This window comes from Schistocerca nitens, chromosome 8, assembly GCF_023898315.1.
Source record: "Schistocerca nitens isolate TAMUIC-IGC-003100 chromosome 8, iqSchNite1.1, whole genome shotgun sequence".
NCBI lineage: Eukaryota > Metazoa > Arthropoda > Insecta > Orthoptera > Acrididae > Schistocerca > Schistocerca nitens.
In genome coordinates, this window is record NC_064621.1 from 364,636,977 (window position 1) to 364,659,456 (window position 22,480).

Genomic DNA, 22,480 nt, shown 5'->3' on the forward strand with positions numbered 1-22,480 from the left:
TTGTCTTCGTGTAAAACCTCCTTTGGCAAGTAAGGTCGCCGGATCACTCCGCAATTGAGAACGTATGGAACGTGTAACGCCGCTTCCTTTGGACGGAAAATTGAAAATATAAAATAGTACCCAAAGCCCAATAAGAGTCCCAAAAGCCAAGATCCAAATATCAAGTCCCACTGAAATAGCGTCACTTCAATAGTAGCAAGTATATAGAAAAGATATCTAGTATAAAGTGACTTAATGTTTTGAAAAGGAAAAGAAAAGAAATAGAATCCATTAGTTTCAAATTAAAATTATAGTAGATCGCAAAGTAGTGTACTTATAGCTCACGGAATAGAACGAGGCAACTCAAAGAATATTCCTTGTGAGTACTCTTTGAGGACACTGCGTAATACAGAATGAAAAAATCCTACATTGTTAATCTGCTAGCGCCTGCTGGACCAGGTCGTATCTCAACGTGTGTTCTTGTACGTGGGCGCGAAGAGCCTGTTTTTGTGCATTTTCGGAAATTTTGCCATCTGCTAGGAATCATTAAACTTGCAATTGGTAGATCAGCAACCTTGAGTATATCATTACGTAAAGCCAAGAGAGGAAAAGATCCGAACTTGTCTTAAATTGATTATCATACAGGGAAGACTGAACTCTGCCCAAAAGTAATAGACTGTTAGCAATTCACCAACATAGGAAGTGAACAATGGTATTGAATTGTGAGAAAGTACTGAAGTTTCGTTAAAGTAGCAAATGAAATCTGGATCTTGTTAGAAACTCTTTGACTGAAACTTACGTAACTAATTCCACCCAGCTCAGAGAAAAGTTACTTCCTTAATATAATGATAGTATAGAATAAACCAGCATAAAGTGGATTTACCGTGTGACATTTCTTTCAACCCATTTAATATTGTTTGTTTATGAAATATTTATTTGCGCGACGACATAGATCAAGTAACAGAGCGCAGCATGCATAAATGTTCTTTGCCGCGTTAGAAAGTTATTGTACAGATTCGAACTATTAAGCTTAGGTAAACTGAAAGCTTTAGGGGATAAACTATTACCGTACAGACACAATTAGTACGAGTACAAGGATAGCCATTGGTGTGGAACTACGAGTGGCTGTGCTCGTACACGTCGGGGAGCACATAATTATTTGAACTGGTCGGTATCATTGATACGCACTCGGCGTGAACACAGTGCAGCCGAACAGATATTTTAATGTAATGTACCAACCGCTAGTTGGTCGGAGCACGAATTTCATGAATGAACATTTCCAATACATCTTAAGAGGAGCAGTTGCAAACATTATGGGCAGTGTCCTCTAACTAGCTCGGGATTTTGACCATGTAACGGGCAGTTGGACAGAATTTGGCTTGATATCCTTCAGGAAGATATTCAAAACTCTGTCAATCAATGCCTAGCCAAATAACTGCTTGCGTAAGGGCCAGAGTTGGACCAACACGTTACTGATTTGCTCAATTTGACTAAATCATCCATTTTTTTCTGAAATTGTTATCATTTGTTTGTCTGTACATGTAAATCACGTCTATCGATTTCCGTCCTATACGGACAATTTCCTCGTGGTGTGTCGTTTTCTTTTCTCTTACAGTGTATATTAACTTTTTCTCTTATAATGTTGTTTTTATTTGATACCTGAGGGTACATTCTTTAGCTTTCCTCAGAAATTCCATTTCAACTGACTGTAATCTTCTTTTGTCTTTCTTGTCCAAGACTCGCTTCCATTTATCAGGATAGAGGTAGACATTACTTGGCAAAATTTTAACTTAGTGCCCTTCCTTGTCCTGCTTGTTGAGCAAGCTATGAAAATCATCAAGGACAAATTTGGAAAGGGAATTCAAGTTGAGGAGAAATAAAGCTTTGAAGGTTGCCGATGACTTGTAATTCTCTCAGAGGCGAAAAAGTATTTGGAAGAGTAGTTGAATGGAATCGATAGCGTCTTCAGAAACGGTTACAAGATGGACATCAACAAAATTAAAATAAGGATGATGGAATGTAGACGAGTTAAAACAGTTGATGCGGAGGGAATTGAATTATAAAATGAGATACTACAAGTGTAGATGACTTTTGTTATTTCGACAGCGGAGAGGTACAAAAGGCAGACGGGAAAAGCGTATATGAAAAACAAAAATCTGTTGACACTGAGTTCAAATGTAGACGATAGTAAGTCTTTTCTTAAACCATTTGTCTGGAGTGTAGCCTCGTACGGAAATTAAATATCCACAGAAAACAGTCCAGACAAAAAAAGAGTAGAAGCTTTGCAAATGTGTTGCTATGGAAGAATGTTGAGGATTAGATGCACAGGGAGAATAATTAATGAGGAGGTATTGAAGCGAATTGAAAAAAAAGACAGTTATGTCACAATACGATTAAATGAAGAGATCGGTGAACTGGACGCATCCTGAAGCATCAAGGAATCGTCAGTTTGGGGAAAGGTGTGATGTTTTTGTGTGAGGGTGAGCATTAAAATTGTAGAGGAAGGTCTAGGCTCAAACGCAAGGAGCGGATTCAAATGGATGACATGGATGTAGGTGGCACTAGTTATGCTGAGTGCAAAAGTTTACACATGATAGAATAGCGTGGAGTGCTGCGTCAACAACAATAATAACAACTTAATAATAACAAGTTAGAAATGAAAATAGCACAATGAGCCATTTGCAAGCTTTGCTCGAAGTTATCAAAAGGAGAAATTAGTACGAATTGCTACTTTGCCTGATATTCATAAATGTTGGGAAATTTTCCGAGTTAATTTTAACAAAATGTTTACCAACAGCTCTTCGTTTAGCGTGATGTAGGTTTCTCAGATGATGAAAAGATTCAAGTCGAGATTTACTAGAAGAGACAGGGAAACAAACAAATTAATCAGGGAAAAGATCGGTAAGGACGATGTAATTATAAATAATGAACATGGAATACACATGAAGACGACGGGTAACCAGGCGAATACAGGCTGAGGAAATTTCATTGTTGGATTTCAAGAGATGAGAGAAGACGGGCAAGACGACGTAATCGAATCAAGGTAGTAGCAGGCTAGGGAAGTCCAATATAGAAAAATTGCCCAGTAGCGGGTAGCCATAGGTCGGAAATGCACGGTTGTGAACCTACAACCACAAAACGACTGCCAATCAGCGACGAGCTCGCCGAGGTCAATAACCGAGAGGGGGTAGTCGCAAGATCTCTTGAAGGCGCAACGGTAGTACGCTGCATAGCAGATATTTTTGAGAGCATTTGCCTATCATTTTTTTTTCAAGATCAACTTTGTATCGATATTTGAGGAATAAATTTCGACCATTACGCCTACACCTACATCTACATGACTATTCTGCAATTCACACCTAAGTACATGGCAGAGGGTTCATAAAACTTCTTTCACACTATTTCTCGACCTTCCATTCTCGAATAGCGCGCTGGAGAAACAAGCGCCTAAATTTTCCCCGCGAACTCTTATTTCTCCTATTTATCACGACGATCGTTTTCTCCTATGTAGGTGGTATTCAACATATTTTCACATTCGGAGGAGAAAGTTGGTGATTGAATTTCCCAAAAAGAACTCGCCGCAATGGAAAACGCCTTTGTTTTAATGATTGTCGCCCAAACTCGCATATCGTATCCATGACACTATCCCCCGTATTTTGCGATTACACAAAACAGGGCTGTCCTTCTTTGAACTTTTTCATTGTCCTGTCTGGTAAGGATCGCACACAGCGCAGCACTACTCCGGAAGAGGACGGACAAGCCTAGTGTAGGCAGTCCAGTGTCTTTAGTGGATCTGTTGCATCTTGCAAGTGTTCTGCCAACAAAACGCAGTCTTTGGTTCGCCTTCTCCCCAACATTTTCTGTGTGATGGCTCCAGTTTAAATTATTCGTAGTTTTAATCCATAGGTATTTAGTTGAACCGACAATTTTTAAATTTATTTGATTTATCGTTCAACCGAAATTTAACGGATTTTTTTAGTACTCACATGTAGGTCTTCTCACTTTTTATTGTTCATGTTCAACTGCCACTTTTTATTCCATGCATATATCGTATGTAAATCATTTTGTAATTTGTACTGATCTTCTGACGAGTTGCCTAGATGGTAACCAACATTATCATCTGCAAGCAATCTACGAGGGATGCTCATGTTGTCTAAATGATAGAGGACCTATGACACTTCGTAGAGGAACCCCAGATTTCACAAGCGATTCATTCCATGAATTACCGTCGGTAACCACGAACTGTGGCCTTTCTTGAAGAAAATCACGCACATAGTCGCACAACTGAAATGATTAGACGCACTCAGACACTAGAAGACACTTGAGGGAATAATTTGAGAAGCCTTTTGGAAACCTACAAATGTGGAATCAACTTGATATCCCGTGCCGATAGCACTCGTTATTTCATGTGAATATAGAGGCAGTAGTGTTCCAGAAGAATGTTATTTTCTTAATCCATGCTGGATATGTATCAACAAATAGTTTTCTTTGAAGTATTTCATAATATTCGAACACAGCATGTGTTCCAAAACCCTTAATAAATTAAAGTAAGAAGTATGGTTTGAGAAAATATATGTGCTATTTTTTCATCTGAGTCTTAGCGTAGAGTTACTCAGCTACTTGTTATGATTAAAGGTCATTCGTGCACTCCGTACAGCAGCAAAAATTCGTTCTTTCTGGTATTAGATTTCGTTATTAACATTACGTTTTACATTACCACACGTCGAGGACCTTACTAAGGTGATATCTCCAGAGTGGGGCTTATTATTTTAACAAATCAGTAATAATGCGGGTTTTCTAGCGGAGTCGATTTAATGGTCGAGTTTAACACTTTGACCATCACAGAAAAATCGTGTCTAACGTAACCAACCTCCTATAGGTGTTTATTGTTTGCTTGGCTTTAACTGTTCAGATTAGAACAGAGGACAATTTTTTTTTTCTTTTCAAGGTCCAGTCGGTCGTGAAATTAAAACAGCAGCGAGAATTCGACGAAGCTTCGCACAGATATGTATTGAACAGTGTCTCTAGAATGTCCGTCGATCGCGTCACGTGGCAGTTTTCAGTTCTGAGCGCAAAGTGAGTGCGTACAGATGCCTGAAACAACAGAACCTCCCATCAAGTCTGAAGCGTGTGCTGTCATTAGATTTTTTCGTGCTGAGGCGTTCTCCCTGACTTCTTGCAGCCCGCATAACGTAACTGCCATGCGCTGACAGCATAGTGAGGAAATCGTCCTGGAATTTTGAAGCACGACTTACAGACATTCATGACGTAGGCGGCCAGGGAAGGAAGGGAGCGTCAGCTGCCGATCTTGTTCAGCGAGTGGGTCAGACGATAAGAGAAAACCTTCTACGAAGGAAATTCGGACCAAGCGAAGACGAATGTAATTAACAGGTATTGTCCTTCATGACAATGCTCGAACTCACACTGCAGCTGCTGCAATAACACTCCAGCAGTTGTATTTGGCTCCATCTGATTTTCGTCCCTCTTATTACATCAACCGCAGGGTATGGGGACAGCATTTTTGGCACAGACGACGAGCTGCAGACCGGCGTAGAGAATTGGCGGAAAGCACAGGTGGCTGCTGCCCACTATGACGAGGGAAATTGGAAAGTTTTTCACATTATACAGGGTGATTCAAAAAGAATACCACAACTTTAAAAATGTGTATTTAATGAAAGAAACATAATATAACCTTCTGTTATACATCATTACAAAGAGTATTTACAAAGGTTTTTTTTCACTCAAAAACAAGTTCAGAGATGTTCAATATGGCCCCCTCCAGACACTCGAGCAATATCAACCCGATACTCCAACTCGCTTCACACTCTCTGTAGCATATCAGGCATAACAGTTTGGATAGCTGCTGTTATTTCTCGTTTCAAATCATCAATGGTGGCTGGGAGAGGTGGCTGAAACACCATATCCTTAACATACCCACATAAGAAAAAATCGCAGGGGGTAAGATCAGGGCTTCTTGGAGGCCAGTGATGAAGTGCTCTGTCACGGGCTGCCTGGCGGCCGATCCATCGCCTCGGGTAGTTGACGTTCAGGTAGTTACGGACAGAAAAGTGCCAATGTGGTGGCGCTCCATCCTGCTGAAATATGAATTGTTGTGCTTCTTGTTCGAGCTGAGGGAACAGCCAATTCTCTATCATCTCCAGATACTGTAGTCCAGTTACAGTAGCACCTTCGAAGAAAAAGGGACCAAAAACTTTATTGGCTGAAATGGCACAGAAAACGTTCACCTTAGGCGAGTCACGTTCATACTGAGTTGTTTCCCGCGGATTCTCAGTGCCCCATATACAGACATTGTGACGGTTGACTTTCCCGTTAGTGTGGAAAGTTGCTTCATCACTAAACACAATCTTTGAAACGAAAGATTCATCTGTTTCCATTTGAGCAAGGATAAAATCACAGAAATCGATTCTTTTAATCTTATCAGCTGCAGACAGTGCTTGAACCAATTTCAGACGATAAGGTTTCATAACTAACCTTTTTCGTAGGACTCTCCATACAGTTGATTGTGGAATTTGCAGCTCTCTGCTAGCTCTGCGAGTCGATTTTCCTGGGCTGCGAACAAATGCTTGCTGGATGCGTGCTACATTTTCATCACTCGTTCTCGGCCGTCCAGAACTTTTCCCTTTGCACAAACACCCATTCTCTGTAAACTGTTTATACCAACGTTTAATACACCACCTATCAGGAGGTTTAACACCATACTTCGTTCGAAATGCACGCTGAACAACTGTCGTCGATTCACTTCTGCCGTACTCAATAACACAAAAAGCTTTCTGTTGAGCGGTCGCCATCTTAACATCAACTGACGCTGACGCCTAGTCAACAGCGCCTCAAGCGAAAAAATGTACAACTAAATGAAACTTTATAGCTCCCTTAATTCGCCGACAGATAGTGCTTAGCTCTGCCTTTTGTCGTTGCAGAGTTTTAAATTCCTAAAGTTGTGGTATTGTTTTTGAATCACCCTGTATACTGCGGCCTATGGATGAAGGGCAACAGGCAGATGCCATATTTCTAGATTTACGGAAGGCGTTTAGCACGGTGCCCCATTGCAGGTTGCTAACGAAGGTACGAGCACATAGAATAAGTTCACAGATATGTGAGTGGCTCGAAGACTTCGTAAATAATAGAATCCAGTATGTTGTCCTCGATTGCGAGTGCTCATCAGATAATCAGATAAAAGCGTATCGTCAGGACTCCCCCAGGGAAGTGTGATAGGACTGCTGTTATTCTCTGTATACATAAATCATTTGGCGAACAGAGTGGGCAGCAATCTGCGGTTGTTTGCTGATGACGCTACGGTGCACGGTAAGGTGTCGAAATTGAGTGAATTGTAGGGAGATACAAAATGACTTACAGGGTTGGGTTGTTTGTGGGAAGAGACCAAACTGCGAGGTCATCGGTCTCATCGGATCAGGGAAGGAAGTCGGCCGTGCCCTTTCAGAGGAACCATCCCGGCATTTGCCTGGAGCGATTAAGGGAAATAACGGAAAACATAAAACAGGATGGCCGGACGCGGGATTGAACCGTCGTCCTCCCGAATGAGAGTCCAGTGTGCTAACCACAGCGCCACCTCTCTCGATAATGACTTAGACTAAATTTCCAGTTGGTGTGATGAATGGCAGCTAGTCCTAAATGTGGAAAAATGTTAATTAATGCGGATGAGTAGGAAGATCAAATCTGTAATGTTCGCTTCAAGTATTACTAGTGTCCTGCTTGACACAGTTAAGTTGTTTAAATATCTGGGCGTAACTTTGCAAAGCGATATGAAATGTAACGAGCATGTGAGAACTGTGGTAGGAAAGGCGAATAGTCGACTTCGATTTATTGGGAGAATTTTAGGAAAGAGTGGTTCACCTGCAAAGGAGACCACATATAGGACTCTGATGCAACCTGTTCTTGAGTACTGCTCGAGTGTTTGGGATCGGTACCAGGTCGGACTGAAGGAACACATCGAAGAAATTCGGAGGCGGTCTGCTAGGTTTCTTACCGACAGGTTCTAACAACACGTAAGTGTTACAGAGATGTTTCGGGAACTCAAATGGGAATCCCTGGAGGGAGGGTGACGTTCTTTTCGAGAAACACTATTGAGAAAATTTACGGAACAGGCATTTGAAGCTGACTGCCGAACGATTCTACTACTGCCAACATACATTGTGCGTAAGGACCATGAAGATAAGATATGAGAAATTAGGGCTCATACGGAGGCATGGACACAGTCGTTTTTCCCTCGCTCTGTTTGCGAGTGGAACAGGAAAGAATATTACTAGCAGTGGTACAGGGTAGCCTCCGTCACGCACCATACTGTTGCTTGCGGGGTATCGATATAGTTGTAGATGTCGATGCAAGTCGAAGTGGTGACTATGAACAGAAGTAGCTGGTAGGTGTAGCTAAATGTTGCAAATAAAACATTTTTGATTTTTACTCTCATTTTCATTTCGCAGCCGATGAAACCTTGAAAAAAAACCTCTTATATTCCTTGAACTAATATAAACAGCAGCTACGCTCTCGCTGATTGGCAACCTTCTTTTGTCAGTAGCTCGGCAACGGTAATGTTTCTGGGGATGCTTTATGACAAGTAATATGTAGTTTTTGCTGGTGTAAGCAGGATCCACAAGAGACAGCATAGTAAAATACCACAATACGCATGTGTGGACACATGCAAATCCCCCAGCAGTCAGGGATGTGAGACATAAGGATCGCTTCAGAATCAGTGTATGGGCAGGAATCTGCGACACGCTCATAGGCCATGCATTTTATCAGACTGATTAATAGGATTTCTGCGAGATGAATTATCAGCCTTACGAGAGTACCTTGCCCTTGCAGAAAGACAACGACGGTTTTCTATGAACGACGGGGCATCTCCCCATTTTCTGCGTATAGTGGCATAGTGCGACAACAGGTCACCGCAACGTTTCACGGCGAATAGTTGGTCGAGGAGATCCAGTGGCGTGGCCTGCCCGTTCACAAGACCTGAATACTTTGGATTTCTAGCTTTGAGGGTATTCAGAGGCAATGGTGTATACCCAACCCATCTACAATGTCCAGATTCTACAGCAGCATATGATCTACGCATGTGACTCAATCCGAATGAAGTTAGCTGTATCCGAAAGATTGGATGATTCACTGCTGAAGGATGCGTCAGGATGTGTGGTAAACAAATGCATCACTGCCTATAGTGTCTTCTTCTACGTAACAGACAGATGGAAACGAGAGGACAGGGGGGGGGGGGGGGCATATCCCAGACATATAATTAGAGTAATATTTCTTCTAGTTATGACTAGTACTACCTTCTGTAGGTGCATGTGATACTTTTGCTAAACAGCGCACTACATATAACTCCTTTTCAGGTTGTTGCCTAGCTTGCAACCAAAACAGTCCACATAATATAAAATGTAGCCGCAGGACCACCATTTACAGACATTTTAAACAAGCCTTAGTGTAAGAGCTTCCCATATAATTTAGTTGTGTAGTGATTAAACGGCAATACATCTCGCCGCGAAAGTGTAACTGTTGCCACACAGTTAACTGCTTTTAGACTTCGTATCGACGTGTTTCCCTACAGACATTCCATGTTATAGCCTTTCCTTTCTGACTCTAGGTCGATAACTGCGGACTTCATTTTGCTAGAGGCTTTACCCTCACTAAAATCCAATTACACTGTGCAGCCTGCCTTGAGGCAGAAATTAATTTCAAAGTTGTATTAGAACTTTAATCGAAATATTATAACTCAGCGCTCTTTGGTCAGGGAGAGATTCGATAATTGAGTATTGTGTACTGCTGTGATGTAATTTTCGGCTGTTGGCAAGCTGACCGCCGGATGGGGAGTCGTGGGCGGGAGGAATGAAAGTGGGGTTGAGTGGGTGGTATGGTCATACGGCTGAGAGCACGTTAAAAGCCTAATACCATCTCCATTTAAGGACGCCAGGCATCAGAGTCAGTATCGTTGGATTGATCGCGTTGATGTTATCCCCTTCTGTAGAAATGAAATTTGCAATGTAGTTGGTGAACCCGACAAAAACCTGACAAAATTTCAGAGGTAGTTCAGAAACATTTCCTACTTGTTGTTTTTGTCGCCAGTCCCAAAGCATCCCACATATATTCGATATGTAATCCGAATTACTTTTGATATCCATGTTGGATCTTGTGAACTCCGCGGCCGTTAATGACAGTTGCTGAATGACGCAACCAGCCACATATACTTTTTAAATTTTTTATTTTAGTACCTTAACCGGTTTCGGGCTACCATGCACATCTTCAGATGGCTAATATTTTTTGTTACATAGATGTTTTGATCAACAGCATGTCGTCTGCTCCACACTGCACAAGAATATTTGAGTATTACTTTTGTTTCTCTTAAACATTGCAGAATCCTGTAACATACAGTTACCGTAACAGACAACACAAAACTCAAGAGCAATGCAACAGTTCTGAGACGGATGCAAAAGTACTGCAATGTGGTTGCCGCCGTTGCGGTCTAACCTGTGTTAAGGGGTTTTATATTGTGAATTATACTGGATTGGTTTTCTATTCTTTGACCGAGCGATGTGGCCCAGTGGTTAGCACAATGGACTCGTATTAGGGAGGACAGCGGCTCAAACCCGCGTCCGGTCGTCCTGATTCAGGTTTTCCGTGATTTCCTTATATCGCTTCAGGCAAAGGCTGGGATAGTTCCTTTGAAAGGACACGACCGACTTCCTTTCCCCTCCTTCCCTAATCCGAAGGCACCGATTACCTCGCTGTTTGGTCCCCTCCCCCAAATCAACCAAGCAACCAACCAATCCTATTCTTTAACATCGTGTGTGTCTGTACTGTAATCCTGAACAATGCAAGTGGTATGCTTACGTAAACGCTATCTGATAAAAGTGCTGCTAAATCTGTGAAATTATATATCTGTGTTGAAATTCACTTTTACTAAAAACAATTAGAAGACGTTAGACTTTTGAGTCGTTGACCTAGTCTTGGCCTTTTCCTCATTTTTTCCAATTAACTTAGAACCGCATCGTGTGAAAAAAATTCAGTCTTGCATTCCAGTTTTAATGATAACATGAAACGTGAATTATTTTAATATTCGAAGTGTGCTGTAGTTAGTTTTATCCTGATTACAAACTCCTCTATGTTTTCAGTACTATATTCTTTTTCTATCTAACATTTCTGCATGTGAGAGCGGTTTCTGGAGCTACATGTGGGATCCTCTGAACTCGCGTTTCTCGTGGGTATGACACAGGTGGACCTTCATAACATCCTTTCGGCAGGCGACCTCCGCGCCAGACACGAAGAGACCATGGCTAAGCCGCTTATTGGGGAAACAAAAGTGGTCCTGTGGTCCCAGTTTCCACGAAATTCGGTCCACACAATAGTGTACCTGAGCAGAGGTGCAGGGCGAGGGCGAGCCATTCCCATTAGCCAGAGCAAGAGTGGAGTGGGTGGCAGCTGACCTGAAGAGCAAACATTCTGCTCGAAGGCAGCGGAACACCGCTCGGTAGTCGAAATAATGTCTCGCGAATACTCTGGGGGATACAGACTCAGAGCCTTCCGTGCGAACGTACACATTTAAAATTTCCCGTTCCTGTTTCCAAAAATCTTACGACCAGGGCGAACGCCCGCCATAGCGTAGGAATCGAGCCAGCCGGCCGGTTGCTGACTGCTTGGTTCACAGTTACCATTCTGGTGGGAGGCAAAAGTTCATTACAATTTGCTGTAACTAGAAGAGCGTTTCGGGGCTGGCCTAGGATTGGCCGCGAGGGAGAGACGTGAGCACTGCTCTAAGTTTAGATGGGAAGACAGATAGGCGAGGTCTGGCCACTCTTATTCTGGGAGGGTGATCTACAGTTCACAAGACGCCACTTTGACGCCACACGGTCTTACAGATTTTGTTAACATTCGATGGTGGCTCATTGGGCAACATTATTTTGGATACCGTAGTTTTGTATCGTGTTATGTAAATATGCCGTTCCAGGACAATGGAGCATTGAAGATTTTATAAAAACACGTCTTTTTTGGCATAATTTGTTATATTAAACGTCACATAATGACGTATTGGCCGTTAAAGCCTTCATTAGTTGTAAGTTACAGCACAGGAAACAAAAGTTCGCTGGTTCATCGTAGTGTAATGGTCATTAGCGTTGAGTGTCGGAGTGTAGTGTAGCTTTGCAGCTCGTTCGTATCCTGTCATATATAAACAGTTTTTTTTTTATTTTCGCGTTCCTAAAATGTTCTGGGACCATCTTATTTAGTTAATAGAAGTACGTTCTGTAATATTTGATGTTATGTAAATATAATAGTCTCTCTCTCAGAATGAACTATTATTGTCAATAACTTATAAATTAAACATAAAACGTACAAATGCGACTAAATATTTAAAACAAGTTGACCATCTGGTAAAACAAACTACCACTCAGAATAAAAAATCCAGAAAAGCCTGACACGTTTGCAAAAGAACTGAAAGGCAACTTAGTCTCAGCCGTCTATAAAGTATCAAAGAAAATTTACCAGCTAATTCTATTAGGACACTCCCTTGACAGACAAAAATGTCTTCAATTAAAGCACGTCTTCAGCCACCATTAAGACGTTTTTCGTAATTTTCTTACAACGAATTTTACCAATATCGACGCGTTACCGAGAGATCCTCAACGTTCTACTGTTTTGAAACAGCATTTATTCGTTGGACATAAATAAGTTACTGGTTTAATTCGTCTGCTGGAATGGCTACCCATCCTTTTTAATTACAAACCATCTCGTGAAACTGCTTTTCACAGTTTCTAAAAGTAAGCTTATTTTGTTGAGATACCTTGTTGAATACTGTTGAATATACGCATTATTAGATTCAGTGCTGGCTGGTTTCAGCTTTTCTTTCTGTCTTGTAAATCAGTAATTCGTCTTACTTTCCGTAACAGAAAAAGTACGTTATCAGTAAGTTTCATAGTTAATTCTTGCCAACAAAATTTTGTTTATCCCTTATCCACAGTCTAGTGTACATGAACACATTACCGTTATAAACGACGTAACTTCGAGGTTAATGGTTGGTTGGTTGCTTTGGGGGAGGAGACCAGACAGCGAGGTCATCGGTCTCATCGGATTAGGGAAGAACGGGGAGGGAAGTCGGCCGAGCCCTTTCGAAGGAGCCATCCCGGCATTTGCCTGGAGCGATTTAGGGAAATGACGGAAAAACTAAATCAGGATAGCCGGACGCGGGATTGAACCGTTGTCCTCCCGACGTTAACGTATCCAGCAGTAAAGAAAAAGCGTATTCCCCAGTTCCCTCTCCTTGAGGTGAACGTTATTGTTTTGAACGTCATGTTCGACCCTTCTGCTGTGAACCGAACGATGATGGAAGTCGACAGACAGCTTTTTTCCGTCTTCGATACAATGGGTGACGTCAAAATGACGTCACGTTTACACAAAGTGTTATGAACTTTAGGTTGCCCATTCTGGGACGGCAAGTGACGTGGCCATTTGAGTTTTGTGTCTTATAGTTTTTCTCTCGGAACGGCATCTGCTGCGACGGAGCGCTGAGTCTACAAGCAGCGCCGCTGTAGGGGCAGTCCTGCTCACGCCTAAAAAATGCTCAGAGCCGCATCGTCGGTCGCCACGTACGCAATCCGACGGTGGTAAGACGGAAATGCAACGCAAGAGACTGGTACCGAAGCGTGGAATAGTTTGGGGACGGATCTTTTTATTAGAACGCTTAAACTCACGGGGATTTCTAGTATCTAAGCACTGCGCAAGTTCAGAGCGCAGCACGAGCATTCTTATTCCCTCTCTCTGCTTGTCACTCACGTTATTAATAAAGGGCGGAGATAGCCGCGAAAATGATGATGTAGATGATGAAGTCCCATACTCCGTGACGGAGCGTAGGGGAACGATGCGGGAGACCCGCACCGCCGTACTAGGCAAGGACCTAGTGGAGGTGGTTTGCCATTGCCTTCCTCCGACCGTAATGGGGATGAATGATGATGATGAAGACGACACAACAACACCCAGTCACCTCGAGGCAGGAAAAATCCCTGACCCCGCCGGGAATCGAACCCGGGACCCCCCCAGATATTGATGCTAAATGTAGATGACTTTCTTTTCCCTAATATTCGAATTGTGGGTTTTGCCCTCTTTTTTGTTTTTGTACTCAAAATATTATCAATCTATGAACTTTAATGTAGTACCATATTTTTAGCGACCGACATTCGGATACTAATTGTCCAGTGACTTCATCTGTGGCGACACTGTGCTATTCGGTATTAATTCACTTTTGTGTCACTCAAACAACTAATTTATTGCATAAATTGTGTCTTGCCAGATCTATGAATTTCGTTTGGTAACTGGGAGGGGAACCTTTTTACACTGACTGCAACGGGTTCTTTCATCAAAAACTAGCGATTACGGCAACTATCAATTCTTACAAGAGAGAAGGCGTTCTCTGTATGCGCACAGTTAGTTCACTAAGATGATTTGCTAGTTTCATGTGAGCTCCCTGCAGCGCTTGATCTGGCTTGCTAGGGAAAAGAACAAATTATATTATCAGCCCAGGAACCACTCGTAGGGCCGATGGATAGTTCACGAAACACCAGCTTCTTGCAAACTCTGCACTAAATAAGCTATCGTGTGAAATACTGTATTGCACAGTGCTACAGTTCGTTATTTATTAACATCGCTGTTGTGCGCGTTTTTTTTTTTTTTTAATGAAGTACATTTCCAGCAGATGGACTATTCTTCAACGTGTTTGCCATGATTAAATTGTAAATTGAAAATCATTAACTTCATTTCATAATTGTTCTTCATCTCATTAGGTTCATTAATTCTGATTTTGAGGCATATACAGGGTGTTACAAAAAGGTACGGCCCAACTTTCAGGAAACATTCCTCACACACAAAGAAAGAAAATATGTTATGTGGACATGTGTCCGGAAACGCTTACTTTCCATGTTAGAGCTCATTTTATTACTTCTCTTCAAATCACATTAATCATGGAATGGAAACACACAGCAACAGAACGTACCAGCGTGACTTCAAACACTTTGTTACAGGAAATGTTCAAAATGTCCTCCGTTAGCGAGGATACATGCATCCACACTCCGTCGCATGGAATCCCTGATGCGCTGATGCAGCCCTGGAAAATGGCGTATTGTATCACAGCCGTCCACAATACGAGCACGAAGAGTCTCTACATTTGGTACCGGGGTTGCGTAGACAAGAGCTTTCTGGAGAATGGCGTATTGTATCACAGCCGTCCACAATACGAGCACGAAGAGTCTCTACATTTGGTACCGGGGTTGCGTAGACAAGAGCTTTCAAATGCGCCCATAAATGAAAGTCAAGAGGGTTGAGGTCAGGAGAGCGTGGAGGCCATGGAATTGGTCCGCCTCTACCAATCCATCGGTCACCGAATCTGTTGTTGAGAAGCGCACGAACACTTCGACTGAAATGTGCAGGAGCTCCATCGTACATGAACCACGTGTTGTATCGTACTTGTAAAGGCACAAGTTCTAGCAGCACAGGTAGAGTATCCCGTATGAAATCATGATAACGTGCTCCATTGAGCGTAGGTGGAAGAACATGGGGCCCAATCAAGACATCACCAACAATGCCTGCCCAAACGTTCACAGAAAATCTGTGTTGATGACGGGATTTGATTGCACAATTGCGTGCGGATTCTTGTCAGCCCACACATGTTGATTGTGAAAATTTACAATTTGATCACGTTGGAATGAAGCCTCATCCGTAAAGAGAACATCTGCACTGAAATGAGGATTGACACATTGTTGGATGAACCATCCGCAGAAGTGTACCCATGGAGGCCAATCAGCTGCTGATAGTGCCTGCACACGCTGTACATTGTACGGAAACAACTGGTTCTCCCGTAGCGCTCTCCATACAGGGACGTGGTCAACGATACCTTGTACAGAAGCAACTTCTCTGACGCTGACATTAGGGTTATCGTCAACTGCACGAAGAATTGCCTCGTCCATTGCAGGTGTCCTCGGTCGTGAGTCATAGGCTGGAATGTTCCGTGCTCCCTAAGACGCCGATCAATTGCTTCGAACGTCTTCCTGTCGGGACACCTTCGTTCTGGAAATCTGTCTCGATACAAAAGTACCGCGCCACGGCTATTGCCCTGTGCTAATCCATACATCAAATGGGCATCTGCCAACTCCGCATTTGTAAATATTGCACTGACTGCAAAACCACGTTCGTGATGAACACTAACCTGTTGATGCTACGTACTGATGTGCTTGATGCTAGTACTGCAGAGCAATGAGTCGCATTTCAACACAAGCACCGAAGTCAACATTACCTTCCTTCAATTGGCCCAACTGGCGGTGAATCGAGGAAGTACAGTACATACTGACGAAACTAAAATGAGCTCTAACATGGAAATTAAGCGTTTCCGGACACATGTGCACATAACATCTTTTCTTTATTTGTGTGTGAGGAATGTTTCCTGAAAGTTTGGCCGTACCTTTTTGTAACACCCTGTATATAGCTGCAGAATGTGAACACGAAAATGCCTGTAATATAGCGTATGTGTGTGTGTCAGGTTGACACATTACGTACTCATATTGGTTGGTATTTTTCTAGTATTTTTAGCATAGACTTACATGGCTGTTCTCAAATAAGATTTCAAAACACTTATGGCAGAAGTGACCACTTCCCCCTCCTCTTCCCTCGTCTTCAGCATCTCGCGAACAGGAGGGCTATGGTTGTCACTCCACTGCACAGTAGGGCACTTCGCGCTTGAGCCTTAAGTGGCTCTAGTGGTTCAAAATGGCTCTAAGCACTATGGGACTTAACATCTGAGATCATCAGCCCCCTAGACTTAGAACTACTTAAACCTAACTAACCTAAGGACATGACACACATCGATGCCCGTGGCAGGATACTTACTTGCGACCGTAGCAGCAGCGCGGTTCCGGACTGAAGCGCCTAGAACCGCTCGACCACAGCGGCCGGCTGGCTCCAGTGGACCGCAGCGAGTGACAAACAACCGGTGCAGGCGCAAGTTTAAAAGCTGTACTTTCGGAAAGCCGCCTCTTATAGCCGCGTCCACATGTTGCTAAGGCTGCTTCGACTATGCTACAGTAGTTTCGCTGGGAAACCCTTATAGATTCTCCATGCAGACCCGATTTCTCCCTAAGCTATTTCATATTTTTGGAGCCCTAAAGAAAGACGTTCGTGGCCGTCGATTTGCTTCGGAGGAGAAGGTGCACACCTGGGTACAATCGTGGTACCTTAGGCAACCACAAACATTTTTCCATGAAGGCACTGACCGTCTGTCTCAAATTGAAAAATGTACCAACAGTTATGGCGATTATTTTCGAAATAATAAACAGTTTAGCTAGTTTGTTATCTGTCTCGTTCTCGTCTGACTGCCCCTTATACCAAAATTTTCTCCATTGTCTGGCACCTACATCAAGTCTATGGACATGCGACAGAGCGTCAAGAACACAATGTAAGTAGGCTGTTTAGGGTTTTATGTTGGTAACGCCACGTAGCGCTATGTGTGAAAATCTCTGACTGTGCTGTGTGCAGTCTGTGGCTGGTTGGTCTCATTGTTGGAATATTCGCTAATGTTGGGCAGATGGATGTGAACAGCGCGTAGCGTTGGGCAGTTGGAGGTGCGCCGCCAGCGGTGGTGGATGTGGGGAGAGAGAGGCCAGAGTTTTGAGAGGTTACTATGAGCAGACTATCTGGGCGTGTGTCCGTCAGAAAAAGGAAATTTGTTTAATTGGATGTCTGACTTTTGAACGCTATTAAGGTAAATACATTGTTTGTTCTCTATCAAAATCTTTCATTTGCTAAATATGCCTATCAGTAGTTAGTGCCTTCAGTAATTAGAAATTTTTAATAAGCTGGCAGTATTGGCTCTCGCTGATCTATTCATGAAAGGTATATGTTATTGTTAGTCAGGGCCATTCATTTGTAGGGGTTACTGAAAGTCAGATTGCGTTGCGCTAAAATATTGTGTGTCAGTTTAGTGATGATCAGAATAAGTAAAGAGAAAACTGGCTGAGTACGTTGAGTTTTGTTCAGCTGTTTGAAATAAATAACGTAAGAGTTTTTCCAGCACTGTCATTCTTTACATACAAAGGAGAGGTTTCAAGTTTCCTTCTGCATGACAATTCTCGGCCCCACTCTGAAGGGGCAATGCAGATGCTCCTGCAGCGTTTTCGATGGGAAGTGTTTGATCAACCATAATGGAGCCCGCAATTGACTCTCCCTGAGTTTCATCTCTGCTCACGTGAACCCCTACATCTACATCTACATCTACATTCATACTCCGCAAGCCACCCAACGGTGTGTGGCGGAGGGCACTTTATGTGCCACTGTCATTACATTACTTTCCTGTTCCAGTCGCGAATGGTTCGCGGAAAGAACGACTGTCTGAAAGCCTCCGTGCGTGCTCGAATCTCTCTAATTTTACATTCGTGATCTCCTCGGGAGGTATAAGTAGGGGGAAGCAATATGTTCGATACCTCATCCAGAAACGTACCCTCTGGAAACCTGGACAGCAAAAAATGGTTCAAATGGCTCTGAGCACTATGGGACTTAACATCAGAGGTCATCAGTCCCCTGGAACTTAGAACTACCTAACTAACCTAAGGACATCACACACATCCATGCCCGAGGCAGGATTCGAACCTGCGACCGTAGCAGTGGCGCGGTTCCGGACTGAAGGGCCTAGAACCGCTAGGCCAACGCGGCCGGCCCTGGACAGCAAGCTACACCGCGATGCAGAGCGCCTCTCTTGCATAGTCTGCCACTTGAGTTTGCTAAACATCTCCGTAACGCTATCACCCTTACCAAATAATCCTGTGACGAAACGCGCCGCTCTTCTTTGGATCTTCTCTATCTCCTCTGTCAACCCGACCTGGTGCGGATCCCACACTCATGAGCAATACTCAAGTATAGGTCGAACGAGTGTTTTGTAAGCCATCTCCTTTGTTGATGGACTACATTTTCTAAGCACTCTCCCAATGAATCTCAACCTGGCACCCGCCTTACCAACAATTAATTTTATATGATCATTCCACTTCAAATCGTTCCGCACGCATACTCCCAGATATTTTACAGAAGTAACTGCTACCAGTGTTTGTTCCGCTATCATATAATCATACAGTAAAGGATCCTTCTTTCTATCTATTCGCAATACATTACATTTGTCTATGTTCAGGGTCAGTTGCCACTCCACGTACCAAGTGCCTATCCGCTGCAGATCTTCCTGCATTTCGCTGCAATTTTCTAATGCTGCAACTTCTCTGTATACTACAGCATCATCCGCGAAAAGCCGCATGGAACTTCCGACACTATCTACTAGGTCATTTATATATATTGTGAAAATCAATGGTCCCATAACACTCCCCTGTGGCACGCCTGAGGTTACTTTATCGTCTGTAGACGTCTCTCCGCTGAGAACAACATGCTGCGTTCTGTTTGCTAAAAACTCTTCAATCCAGCCACACAGCTGGTCTGATATTCCGTAGGCTCTTCCTTTGTTTATCAGGCGACAGTGCGGAAATGTATCGAACGCCTTCCGGAAGTCAAGGAAAATGGCTTCTACCTGGGAGCCTGTATCGAATATTTTCTGGGTCTCATGAACAAATAAAGCGAGTTGGGTCTCACACGATCACTGTTTCCGGAATCCATGTTGATTCCTACAGAGTAGATTCTGGGTTTCCAGAAATGACATGATACGCGAGCAAAAAACATGTTCTAAAATTATACAACTATAGTCCTATAGTTTTACGCATTTGCTCAACGACCCTTCTTGAAAACTGGGACTACCTGTGCTCTTTCCAATCATTTGGAACCTTCCGTTCCTCTAGAGACTTGCGGTACACGGCTGTTAGAAGGGGGCGAGTTCTTTCGCGTACTCTATGTAGAATCCAATTGGTATCCCGTCAGTTCCAGTGGACTTTCCTCTGTTGAGTGATTCCAGTTGCTTTTCTATTCCTTGGACACTTATTTCGATGTCAGTCATTTTTACGTTCGTGCGAGGATGTACAGAAGGAACTACAGTGCGGTCTTCCTCTGTGAAACAGCTTTGGAAAAAGGTGTTTAGTATTTCAACTTTACGCTTGTCATTCTCTGTTTCAATGCCATTATCATCCCAGAGTGTCTGGATATGTTGTTTCCATCCACTTACTGATTTATCGTACGACCAGAACTTCCTAGGATTTTCTGTCAAGTCGGTACATAGAATTTTACTTTCGAATTCACTGAACGCTTCACGCATAGCCCCCCTTACGCGAACTTTGACATCGTTTAGCTTCTGTTTGTCTGAGAGGTTTTGGCTGTGTTTAAATTTGCAGTGAAGCTCTCTTTGCTTTCGCAGTAGTTTCCTAACTTTGTTGTTGAACCACGGTGGGTTTTTCCCGTCCCTCACAGTTTTACTCGGCACGTACCTGTCTAAAACGCATTTTACTATTGCCTTGAACTTTTTCCATAAACACTCAACATTGTCAGTGTCGGAACAGAAATTTTCGTTTTGATCTGTTAGGAAGTCTGAAATCTCCCTCCTATTACTCTTGCTAAACAGATAAACCTTCCTCCCTTTTCTTTATATTCCTACTTACTTCCATATTCAGGGATGCTGCAACGGCCTTATGATCACTGATTCCCTGTTCTGCGCTTACAGAGTCGAAAAGTTCGGGTCTGTTTGTTATCAGTAGGTCCAAGATGTTATCTCCACGAGTCGGTTCTCTGTTTAATTGCTCGAGGTAATTTACGGATAGTGCACTCAGTATAATGCCAGTCGATGCTCTGTCCCTACCACCCATCCTAAACATCTGAGTGTCCCAGTCTATATCTGGTAAATTGAAATCTCCAGCCGGCCGGTGTGGCCGAGCGGTTCTAGGCGCTTCAGTCTGGAACCGCGCGACCGCCACTGTCGCAGGTTCAAATCCTGCCTCGGGCATGGATGTATGTGATGTCCTTAGGTTAGTTAGGTTTAAGTAGTTCTAAGTTCTAGGGGACTGATGACATCAGATGTTAAGTCCCATAGTCCTCAGAGCCATTTTGCAATCTCCACCTAAGACTATAACATGCTGAGGAAATTTATGTGAAATGTATTCCAGATTTTCTTTCAGTTGTTCTGCCACTAATGCTGCTGAATCGGGAGGTCGGTAAAAGGAGCCAATTATTAACCTAGCTCGGTTTTGAGTATAACCTCCACCCATAATAATTCACAGGAACTATCAACCCCTAGTTATGATCACAACGTTCTGGCACAGACAACGAGCTGTACACCAGCGTAGAGAATTGGCAGGAAGCACAGGCGACTTCCTTCTACGACGAGGGTATTGGAAAGTTGGTACAACGCTGCGGCAAATGTTTAAATCGGAGCGGCGACTTTATACAGAAGCAGCTGGAAGGGATAGCTAATTGTTGCAAATAAAACATTTTTGATTTTCACGGTGGTTTCCATTTTGCGACCGATCGGACCTTACCTTCCGAATAGACCTCGTGTTTAGTCAGCGGTTTCGAATATGTTCCTTGGAATGTGGTAGTGAAGGGAAAAAGTCAGTAACGTAAGTAGCTGCTATAATCGTGTTCTTGTATTAGCCTATACTTAATGAGTAAAGATGAAACATCAGGAATGTGCCGTCAGTGCCTGAAAATGTGTTCTCACACTCGCCAATAATAGCAAATAAAAGCCGGCCGAAGTGGCCGTGCGGTTAAAGGCGCTGCAGTCTGGAACCGCAAGACCGCTACGGTCGCAGGTTCGAATCCTGCCTCGGGCATGGATGTTTGTGATGTCCTTAGGTTAGTTCGGTTTAACTAGTTCTAAGTTCTAGGGGACTAATGACCTCAGCAGTTGAGTCCCATAGTGCTCAGAGCCAATAGCAAATAAAATTAAAATTCAAGCAAATACTGTCAGTTGCAGTCTGTATGGGTTTCACATTCGTTCTCACCTACCAATGATCACAATGCAAAAGAGTGTTTAAGGACCTATTCAGTCAGTTGCTGAGATTGTACTTCTCACGTTAGTCTTCATCCACCCCTATGTTAGTAGTAGTGTGTGGACATGTTCCGTTAATATTAACTTACCATCCTCGTTCCATGCCCCTTCTACCTGGTAGGCAGCTGTTGCGCAACCGAAAAGAAATCCATCCGGAAACGTGTTAGCTGGAGTCTGTGCAGAACCCACAGCTAAAACGGCTGCGAAGAGCACATGCACCAACATTGTCAGGGAAGCAGTTGCGAACTCAGGTGGGACCGATGGCCGTCGCACTGAATTCGTGCTTCAGGAAGATAACGTGGTGTTTACTTCTCGTAATCTGCCAGCACTCCAATTAATGAAAGATTTTGATTAGATTTACGTAATGAACATTTTCGTGACATTGCGTATAGTTGCTAGGACAATGAAAGGAGAAGGAGATTACACTGTATATGATGATTTTCCATTAGCATTACTGTCTTTCATGTCAAAAACACAATAGATTTCGTAGACGAGGATCTTGAGAAACACGTCGCGGTCTCTGTTCTTATGAGA

General features: G+C 43.1%; 1 protein-coding gene across 1 annotated transcript in view; it reads right to left on the reverse strand.

Moving 5' to 3' along the window:
- Positions 1–22,207, reverse strand: part of LOC126198908 (myrosinase 1-like) — an 85,154-nt gene extending 62,947 nt beyond the window's left edge. Inside the window, exon 1 of the mRNA XM_049935535.1 lies at positions 22,036–22,207. Within this exon, the coding sequence (XP_049791492.1) occupies positions 22,036–22,171 (136 nt within the window). The 5' untranslated portion in view covers positions 22,172–22,207. The remainder of the gene's footprint in view (positions 1–22,035) is intronic.
- Between the last annotated feature and the right edge of the window lie 273 nt (positions 22,208–22,480).